The sequence below is a fragment of the Lipotes vexillifer genome, unplaced genomic scaffold (genome assembly GCF_000442215.2).
Source record: "Lipotes vexillifer unplaced genomic scaffold, Lipotes_vexillifer_v1.1 scaffold76, whole genome shotgun sequence".
In the NCBI taxonomy this organism is placed as follows: Eukaryota; Metazoa; Chordata; class Mammalia; order Artiodactyla; family Lipotidae; genus Lipotes; species Lipotes vexillifer.
The window spans coordinates 587,860-598,523 of NW_006773751.1; the positions used below are offsets into that span (position 1 = coordinate 587,860).

Genomic DNA, 10,664 nt, shown 5'->3' on the forward strand with positions numbered 1-10,664 from the left:
AAAAAAAAAAAAAATCCCCTAATGTAATGAACATGGTTGGTCACCTGAATGGTTTAAGACTGTTTTCCTAAGTGTGTTACCAAGGCAAGTTGGGAAAGTCTTTCCTTCTGGAGTTCATCATATTAACATGCTTCTTATGTCCTTGGAATAGCTCTGGGGTACTTCTGCTTATAAGCAGAGAATCTCCCCACACCCAGGATTCTGTGATTCCCCAACTCTGCTCTACCCGCTGCATTTTTCTTTCAAGCTGATCCTTTGTTTGACAGAATCAAGAAATGAAAGGGTACCTCGGCTGTCCCTGGGTCCCGCACTGAGCCCATGGGGGCACACAGGTGAGTGCCTGCCCAGGCTCACTCATCTCGAAGGGAGGAATGCCAAGGCCCTTGGCTTCTCCCTAGAGACTCGCTCTGCTCCCCCTTCACCAGTCCCACGACTCAGGGCGTGTGAGCTGAGGCTGTAAGGCCCTCAGGAGCCCTGTCGAGGGGTAACTGGGAAGCAGACTCCCAGGGCAGCGTTCATGGGCACCACTGAGTGAACTGGCCCTGGAGAAGCCCTCAAATCAGCCGTCTCAGGAAGGAGGGAGGGAAGGGAATTGAACGAGAACAAAAGAGTTACTTACGCCAGAGCAAAGGCCACCAATGCACCAACCACTACCACAAAGTCGAGGATGTTCCACAGGTCTCGGAAGTAGGACCCATCCTGCAGGATCAAGCCCTGGTCTATCATCTGCAGGAGGAGGATGTGAACAGCCACCAATGAGCCCAGGAGGTGCCGGTCATACGTGCCCTGAGCTCTGGGCTCCCCATGGCAATGTCCCCGCTGCCACTGCCTCTAAAAAGCAACCCCACACGGGGACCCAAGAAGCAGGAGGACAGGTCCCACAGGCTCTGTCCACCTAACTGTGAGGCTCAAGGCCCTTCTCATAGCCACCAGGGTTCACTTAGACTCCCTGGCTCCTCGAAAGCCGCCACATCCCTCCTTACGTCAGTGGCTCAGAGCCCCAGGCATCGCCACACATGCGCAGACGAGAAAAATCTCAGATGGGTGAGACTGGGAATAAGATGGTAACGTGGGGTGTTATGGTGGCAGGGAAGAGAGTGGAGGGCAGTGAGTACGGTTGGGACTAAATGAGGCCAGGAAGACATCCCCACCTAACCCTCTGCCTTGGCAGGTACCCAGGCTCAAACCAGGAAGCGTGCTGGGGAGGTGAGAACAGTCCCCACGCCTGGACCACCTCTTCTGCCTGCCTGAGAGGGGGCCTGCCTTCTCCCCGGGCCAAGCCCACAGGTCTGCACCAGTCTAAACAGATCCCCACAGGCACGTCCTGCCACGACAGACCTCACTGGGATCTGAGGCTGGAGGAGGGGTCAGCAGAGGCGCCGCTGAGGTTCTGTCATTGATCAGGAGGTGACAGTCCTGGGGAAGGGCACCAGACTAGAGAGGCAGACAGGTGGCCCATCCAAGCCCCAGAGCCCAGGTTTGCTCTAGAGGCTCTTACCTTTATAACCATCTCAAAGGTGAAGACGCCGGTGAAAACATAGTCAAAATACCTCAGCACCTGTAAGACACATAAGGTAGAGACCACCAGGCTACACACACCCCTCAAACACGGGCTCTCCTGCACGCCCACCCCAAGCCCCGCTCATTTCTACCTTGGAACAGAAGCTCGGAGTTGTAACTGCTAATCAGACGCAGGGAAGAGAGGAGCCGTGGATACTGCTGGGGCCCCACGACCCGCTGGCCAGTCCTTGGCCCTTCCCTCCCCTGTGGTCAGAACTTAAAGTCTTGGGTCTGAACTGCCCCCCAGATCTCTCCCTCCCTGGGATCCTTGTCCGTTCCAATCCTCCCCACCCCCTTGACCCCTCCTGACATCCACCCTGGCCCTCCAGGAGGTGCCTCAGCTCCCTGGGAGGAGCTGCAGCGCCCTGATGTCACCCACATCACCCATGCCCCTAGGTCAGACCCCACATCCTACCCATGGGGGACTGCAGACCCCCTTTCAAGGCCATGGCTGGCTCTGGGTGTTAAGGCCCACTTGCTGAACATAAAGGTAATAAGCACTGTGGTTAGGGTTAGGGTTGTGGGTGGGGACCGGCCTTGAAGCGGTTCACGCTTTGCCCTGAGGACTGGGACCAGGCAATCTCTCAAGCCTCTCTCATTCTCCAGGAACCTTCCTCAGCTCATCTCTAACGTTGGGATGGGAGGGGCTGCTATGAGGCGGTACCAGGGTACTACGGGGGCTGGCAGTCAGCCCCCGTGCACCTACTTTGTTGCGCTCCGAGTTGGTCAGGACGGGGTCCTCGGCCGCCAGGGCGATGCTGCTGGCTGCGATCACCAGGAGGATGCACATCTCAAAGTAGCGCAGGTTCACGATGTAGTGGCAGGCCCTGCGGATCCTGTGGGGCGGCGGATGAGCCCGCTGGGCCGGCCCCCCTTCCCTCCCATTCCCATCTTTCCTCCCCAGCCCCATGCACATCAGCCTCTTCCAGACAGCCAGGCCCTGGCCAGAGGAAGCCAGGGGGAGAGCCATTTAATTTCTCAGGCACCACCCTTGATTTTAAGTGCCGGTGCGGGGAAGGTAATCAGATTGGTTAGAGGCTGCAGTACGCAAGCCAAGATACGTTATCTGCAAGCACATCTGAGCTGGGGGGAGCCGTGGGCAGCACCAGATGACACACGCTCCGGTGGCTACAAGGTACCTTCCACTGGGTCTCAGTGTCTACTCCCCAACTGTACAGAAACTGGGGCGCAGCAAGGAACTCCTAAGAACCAATAAATGTAAAAGCAGACCTTGATCCTAAGAGTCCTGATGAAAGCAGCAACAGGCTTCCCTGAGCCTCAGGTACTCTGATTAAAGTGACTATTCTATAGACAGCATCCTGGCCTCGGTTGGCCTGACATCGCTTAGCCCCGGTTCCTTCCTTCCCAGGGCCGTGCCTGAATACTGCCCACATGGTCACTGAACGCCTTCTCACCTTCCTAGACTCAGAAGCTGGTGTACGTGTACATCTTGTTCATTTCCAGGGTGGAAGGCAGCTTCTCTTTCAAAATTCCATCTTTCCTAAGTCTAACCTTCCAGATTCTTCCTCGCCAACCCCATCTCATGCCCTGCCTCTGCTCTGAGGGACACACCCACTTCAAAATTCACACGTAGGGCAGCCAACGGATGATCTAGTTACCCAAGGCTCCCTATTCTCAGCTCTGTCCACCTCTGGAATATTTGGTGACACATCCCAAGTAGATTTCCTTCCTTCTCACCACGCCCCACGCCCCCCACCCCCCCAACCTGCTAACCAAGGGTCCTTCCCTCATGACATTTCTCATTCTGTACTGTCTTAAATTACTCTTTGGACTATGGGCACAGAGTTCCGAGGCTGTTCGTTAATTCCATGACTCACCTCAACTAGTGAGCCCCCCCGGAGTCTTCAGATGTCTGGCCACATTCCACCAGGAAGGCTCAGGAGGAAGACTGGACCCCCATCCCTCCTTCTCATCACCCCGCCCTGGCTCAAACCTTGGCTGTTTACTCCAGCACCAAAGGGAGGTGGCAGTGGAGGGTGTCTTACGGGTTGGTGGTGCTGAAGATGAACATTGAGCTGTGAGGCACCATGGCTTTGCCCGTCTCACGCTTCTCCTTCTGCTGCTGCTGCTTCTCCACTTCCTCCTCATCCTCTTGGATCTCTGCCTCTTTCAAGGGACTGGCTTCTCCATCAGTCTTGCTGCTGACTGCAAGAGGAACATGTCGAAATCTTCAGAAACCTTGCTACGTGCAGAACAGTGCCCTTCATTTTCCACTGGGGATGGGATGGAGGGGATGGGAGAGGCAGCTAGGGATGTGCCTGGCAAGGTGCCTGAAAACATCGGGGTGTTTGCTAGATTACACTGAGTTAAGCCCTGCTCTCTTCCTAGCCTAACCCCTGCCCTGATTTCAGGTGGTCTAGCCTTTTTTTTTTTTTTTTTTTTCCCATATAAATGATAATCATGTTTCCCTGGGTAAAACAGAATGGTTGTTTCTGTTGTAAAGTTTACAAAGTTTACTTATATCTAAAATCTGGACTCTTTGTATATATTCACGTATGGCATTTTTTCACATCAGTACACCCTGGACGGCATATATTATTATTCCCCTTCTACAGATGGGAAAAGTGAAGTTCGGGGAATTCAAGGACCTCTCCTAAGGTCATACAGCTGGTACGGGTTCCCAATTCAAAATTCTATCTCCTTTCCAAGAAATCACACTGCAATGAAAGACTTTAAGAAGACATTACTCTGTCTGTGGCTGCCTTTCTGGCTGTGCTTTTCCCCGTCATGACTGATGTAGAAACAAGAATGCAATATTCAGGCGAAGATGGGTCCATGACTTTATCCCAGGATTGAGAGGATGAAGAAGCAGAGACAGAGTGGGGCTGCTGGACCACTACTCTCTGTTTCCTTACGCAAGTCCCAGAGTGGGGTGAGTGGCAGAGAGGATGAGGCTATCAGAGTGGGGCAAAGGAACCTCTCCCACATTCCCATTGAGTGAATGCTTCTGCCCTGGAACCTTGTGTAAGTGGCAAACCTCTGAGGTCCTGACCCCTTCCAGGTCCTTCCAAAAGGTAAGTCATCCAAAGTGCCCAAAAACCCTCTGATGACACGCTCTTACCTATGACCAAGGACAGGGACCAGCCCCAGAAAGAGAACAGAGGGGGGTCAAACTTTCTTAATGTTGTGTCTCATAAAGGAGGACCCCCAAAACTTCACTATTAGAACATAAAATTAAATAAGACAGAAAAAAAGGTTGTGAGTCTGAGATCCTGAGACATGCCCACCCAAGTCAACCCCAGGGGCACCGGATATGCGAGATTTCACTTTTTAAAGTAGTACTGACACTTTGAAGAATACTTTGAGACATTTTCTTCACTTTGAGAAGGTGAAGAAATGGAGACCGAGAAGTGGGAGAGAGAAAAACAGGGAGAGAGGACTGTTCTGTGAAAGGAGAAAAATATGGGGAAAGAAAGAGAGGAAAAAAAGCAAGAGTGGAATCCTGTGGTCACGATTCAGTGATGATAAGGTGGATGGTGGGATTAATGCAGAGATGGGTGGGGTGTCAGGGCAGGGATGGGTGTGGGTTAAGTGCTTTTGGGTTGTTTCCATTTAGGGTCTCACAGGTGAACATCCATTGCCTTCCGGAACTATAAGAGAAAGTGTGACTAAGAGCTCCTAGGAGAAAAAGAGTAGACAAGAGTCATAGATTCATAAAACGTTAGCACAGGGAAAGATCTCAGAGGTCATCTGGTTCGATGCCCCCCACTGCACAGATGATAAACTGAGGCCTCGAGAGACACAGGGTTTAGGGGGCTACACACTGAGCACAGCCAGTGCCGGCCCCAGCCCACCTGCCATGCTCTGTTCCAGCAACGGTCCCCAAACTGTCAAGCGGCAGAGCACCTGGGGAGTCCCAGAGAATGCCACCAGATATTCATAGAATAAATCAAATAGCCGAATACAAAAATGGGTAAAAAATCACATGTGATCTCTCTGAAGACTCTAGGATGGTCACAGGGGCCAAAGGCCTAAGGACGTTTTATGGGCAAAACTTAAGATTGAGAAAATTCTAACTTATTTTTCTTGCAAACTGGGGAAAAGAAAACTGCTGCTCCTTTTTTTACATGTTGAAGACTGAGTTCATCCCTCTGGTGGGGTTTTCCACGCAGCTCTCCAGGGATGACTCCAGAGCCAAGAATCCCCCAGCCCCGGGCACGATGAGCAATGGGGGCGAAGGAGACAGGAACTGTGTTCTCACTGTGCACCACGGTCGAGTCCACCAAGGGGCCCACGTCAGGGATGGCGACGGTGACGCTGGTGCTCTCGGGGGCAGCCTTGTCCGTGTTGGCCGTGGCGCAGGAGAGGTCGGGCTCACTCTGGCTGATGACCCGGCCCATGTCCAGCTGCACGTCCCCCAGCAGGGCTTGCTCACTGCTGCCCTCCGGCTCCTGTTCCGTCAGCGCTGCGCCCTTCTCCGCTTGCAGCTCTGGTTGGGGCAGGGTGAGGGGTGTGTTGGCCTCGTCGAGGGCTCCTGCCAGCCCGGAGCATCTGCGCACCATCAGACTATTGGTCCTGTGAAGAGAGAGGGGGACACAGGTGGTGCTCAGATCGAGAAGCTGTTCTGAAACGGCTGATACGCCTGGCGAGAGGGAGAAGTGCGGGGAGCCAAAGCAGCCCTGCTGGAGAGCACGTGGCATCCGGTGCCTGCCACCCCACCCAGCCAGGCAGAGGAGCTAAGGTCCACGGGCAGTATCCACTGCCTTTACTCCTATCCATTCATCCACTACCCACTCCCAACAGGAGATGCCCTGGTTTTCAGAGGGGTAGATGCCATCGCTGTCATATTTACACATGCCTCGTAAAAGGTGCATTAGCATCACCTGCATTTTACTACAGGGGAAACCGAGGCTTGGAAAGGCTTACGCTGAAGAACCCCTAACGCCAGCCGCGCTACATGCCTCCAGCGTGCTCCTGTGTCTAATTTACCTCCTTAAGTTCTGGGATCGCTCTTCCTCCTGGATTGTGGGCTCCTTGCCCCCGTGGCTGTCCCTGGGCTCGAGGTCCCTCTCCCCCTCACCGGGCACAGCTTCATCCAGACTCCGCTCCTGGCTGGCAGACCTGCTCCTGGAAGCGGAGGAGGACTCCTTGCCCTCCGTCCTGACGCGGCGGTGCCGGCTGCGCCGCTGGCTCTGCCTGTGCCTGGCCCGGTCCTCGAAGGCCACCACGGTCTCCCCGCCCCCGGCCTCCTGCTGGGTTGGGTCACAGTTCCCATGACAGGGCCTGGCCAGCCAGGGCGGCTCCCGTTTGCCCAGGGACAGGGGGCTCCTCTGGTTGTCCAGGGCACTCGACAGGTCCCCTCCGTCCCCCTGGAGGGACCCCCCGCGGCTGACGCGCTCCTCCTCACACTTCTCCAGGCCCAGGCCCAGGGCCGGCCCCTCGATGGGCCTGGGTCTCCGGTAGAGGCTGGGGTGGGCATTGAGTGGGTGGAGGGAGCTCAGAGGGTTGAGGGGGTTGAGGGGGTTCATGGGCGGGGCCTCCTCCTTGTTGAGGGCCTCCTGGCTGGGCATCTGCATGTGCCTTCTCAGCTGGCTGGTGCGCTGCTCCCACACCGACATGTGGTGTCGGCGCCTTCGCTCCCTCCTGGCAAAGGGGAGAGGGCGAGGGCTTGGTCAGAACTGACAGCTAAGGGCCAGGGAGGGCGGCCACGGGGCAGAGGCCAGCCCTCGGTGGCCGTGGGATGGGGGAACACACAGTGCAGGGAGCGAACGGGAGAGCCCAGGACCTGCAGACAGGGTGCACAGAAAGACGCGAGGGGCCGAGGGGGTGGTGGGACCACTGCCCCTCCCCCCCGGTCCGTGGGGCTTCCCGCTCTAATCACTGCTCCGCAGGAGCTGAGAGGGGTGGGGTCAGCCCAGGATTGAGTCCCGGTCCCCAGGACAGTAGTACGAAGGCTTACCAGATGTCCGCTCCCCCAGCTCCCCTCTGCTTACAGGGCATCAGCCTGTATGTACCTGCTCTGTGCCCACCAATGGCCCTTAGTTCAAGGTGAGAGGCCTTTTTTCCTCCTCCTCTCCCTCTCCTTTCCCTTTCTGAGGACAGCTTGGGAGAGCCAGGGCTGAGAAATACAATGGGCAGGTACTATCCAAGGGTGACGGATGACAGTGGCGAGCAGACCCATGTTATAAAAGGTCTTGGCATCACTCTTGCAGTGGTGCAGTGGGGTCCCTTCCACAACCACTAATAAAATCCACGGGACTCTATGTCCAGGGACCACCAGCAACTCATACTCAAAACAACCACTGAACAGTCCAGCTCAGGGGCCTGGCTGAGCATTCACATGGCAGCGGGAACACACAAACGTGACACAGAGAGTGGGCTCCCACAGGAGGGGGGGGTGGGGTGGACGCCTATGCCCACACTCACACACGCCTGCGGGCGCACGCCTAGAGCCCGTGCAGGGGATGCTCACATGTGCCCACACGCATCCTCACTGGGGCCCACGCGTGCTGTCCACAAGTGCCTGCGTGAAAGGCACCCCACCGGCACTAACGACCCACACCGACACATGCCCACTCACAGGCCACACGGAAGAGCAAACTGCACACGGGGTCACATACCTGAGACGCACACTGAGATAGGCACATGGTGAGAGGTGCGGAGGGGCAGATCCACAAACCATGTGCACGGAACGCCCACGCACACACCATGGCACACACTGACACGTGCACGCCCGATGCCACTCTGCCCACGGCAAGGACAAAGACACGGTGTCCCCGCACCCACACGTAACCACTCACAAACACGCAAACCGGTACACACATACAGGTGGCTGCTGCGTGGCTCCCACATCGACATGTGGTGTCTTCTCCTTCTGTCTCTTCTGGGGAAGAAAAATGGACAGGTTCAGTTTATCCTGACCTCTAGGACCCGAAAGCCCCACGGCCACCAGCCGATCTCCAGGGAGAGGTGCAGAATCCCCTACGTGTCTGCTGCCCTCTGTAGACTCCCAACCTTCAGCTCTCCAAGGGAGTGACCTTGGTTCCTTGCTGTGTGCAAACACACGGATCTAGTACTGAAGCAAACATGCAGGCACACAAAGGGTCTATTGTTTCCCGGAGGTAACAGCTTCGGATACTCAGTCATCAAGCCCCACTGGCACTCACGCTTTCACCTAAATATCCTTCAGAGACCTATTTTGGAAACCCTGTAAACTTGGACAAAGAGTTGTATTTCCCCCTGATCATCTCTAGGATGTTCACAAGGGTGTGACTCCCCAGCTCATCACTCCAATCTCACACAACATGCAGGGAACAAATGCACTGCCATGCACACCATCGAGGCCACCAAGTAGCCCACAGCCAAAGGCGGGGCCACCACTCCGTGGGCTGCTGTCCACATACTTCAGGATGTAAGCGGTGTCCCCTGCGTGTGTGCAATGCAGTGGCCCTGACCAGAGGCCTTCAATGTTCAGTCTATTCAGCTGGGCAGAGCACAGTATTAACCTTCCTGGCCTTGCACAGGGAAAAAATCTCTGCTACCGATACACACGTGTTGTGTCCTTTCAAACACAAGGAAGGTCAGAATGGTAGGGTAGAGGCATCAGCCACAAAGGCAAACAGGAAAAATGAAGCTGTCAGTGCTCAGGTGGAGGACTGCACGTCTGGGACACCTGTGGAATGAGCTTGCCCCAGTTCCTGGGCTGACAAACCCAGTCTGGCCCAATGGGCCCTGCCTGGACCTGGGAGGTTGGCAAATGCTGCTCCTTGCCCAATGAAACTGAAACCCACCAGTGGAGAACACGCAGGCAGAGTAGCACTGTTCAAACACCGTGTCCACATCTGCAGAGAAGCGCGGTCCACGGTGGGCAAAGGGAGCAGAGGCAGCTGAAGAGGTGCAATGCACATAAGCGCCCATGGAATGGATGTGGACATCACTGTGGAGACACCTGTGAGCTCCGCAAATGAATGCACCCCTCAGCATTGACAGCTGCAATGCACGTAGAGCGGCCACGCCAAGAAGCATGGGCAGCACAGAGAAAGAGAAGCACACGCTCTAGACGGGCAGCATGCACTCCCACCAGGAAAAGCACCTTCCACCGGCTACTTGCAAATTCTCAAGTATTCAAATGCCAGCCCTCCAGAAGCACATGTGTAAGAGTGTAATTACATGGAAGAATTCTCTCTCTCTCTTACATGCTCACGTGTGCATAACCACATATGCACGCACGCACACACACACGCCAGGCAAAAGAGAGAACCAACCTCTAATTTCCAAACAAATCAGACACACACTTCAAACTTCACTCCTCCAATCTCACATACAAAGATCCAAATTCACATCCCATCACAACCATTAATACGTCTTCATACCTAAAATCACAGAGAAGCATCTTTCCAACTCATGCATATATGACCTCACATACACCCTGCCAGGACCCTGTGGATCAGGAAGCGTGGTTGGTATTTTTCATTTCGAGGATGGGGAAACAGGGATTCTGAGATGCCGGAGGTTCCCTCAGCGTGTGAGGGACCGAGCTACGACTAGCACTTCGGACCTTTAATTTGTAACAATGTTCTTTCCGTGTTTCTCTATGGACACCACGTTCGCACTTAGTTATACCGTAGTCCAGAAGTCAGGGGTCTGGTCTGCAAGCCCAGGCAGCGCGCACACACGCTGACAACGTTCCACCTGCAGCACCCACCTCGCAGCACAAGCACTGCACCCAAAGCCTGGATCTCTGCTCATCTTGGATGGTCACAGCACCTCTCCCACCTCACTGTGCCCGGATACGCACACAGCTCAATGCCTACTGCCATGTGCCTACCAGCATCTCATTCATTCTTTCATTCCATAAATAGTGATTTTCTATTCTGGACCAAGCATCCTTCCCCCGCGTATCTCTAAACCCACTCCTCCTCCAGGCTTCCTCATCTCAGTAAATAGAACCACCCACTGCTAAGTGACAGCCAGCCCTACCCACCAGCATGTTTGGATACCTGTGTATATGTATTTTTAGCCCAGACTCATGAGTGCAGGGAAAGTGGAGTAGAAACTGCTCAAGGCCCAGAGAATGCTCTAGGGAGGAAGGAGTTGTTTCACCTTTCTTCATCAATCTTTAAAAAATTTGCCGGGGGCTGGGG

The 10,664-nt window shown here is 54.9% G+C and overlaps 1 protein-coding gene across 3 annotated transcripts in view; it reads right to left on the reverse strand.

Annotated features, from left to right (window-relative positions):
* Positions 1 to 10,664, reverse strand: part of CACNA1E (calcium voltage-gated channel subunit alpha1 E) — a 302,886-nt gene that overhangs the window by 57,582 nt on the left and 234,640 nt on the right. For 2 of the 3 annotated variants that reach the window (XM_007448508.1, XM_007448507.1), the window contains exons 19-25: positions 8,348 to 8,404; positions 6,511 to 7,164; positions 5,783 to 6,096; positions 3,567 to 3,726; positions 2,267 to 2,396; positions 1,499 to 1,558; positions 620 to 726 (exon numbers count right to left, since the gene is read on the reverse strand). In XM_007448508.1, coding sequence (XP_007448570.1) covers positions 620 to 726; positions 1,499 to 1,558; positions 2,267 to 2,396; positions 3,567 to 3,726; positions 5,783 to 6,096; positions 6,511 to 7,164; positions 8,348 to 8,404 — 1,482 coding nt within the window. The remainder of the gene's footprint in view (positions 1 to 619; positions 727 to 1,498; positions 1,559 to 2,266; positions 2,397 to 3,566; positions 3,727 to 5,782; positions 6,097 to 6,510; positions 7,165 to 8,347; positions 8,405 to 10,664) is intronic. The other variant, XM_007448509.1, reaches the window with a different exon arrangement.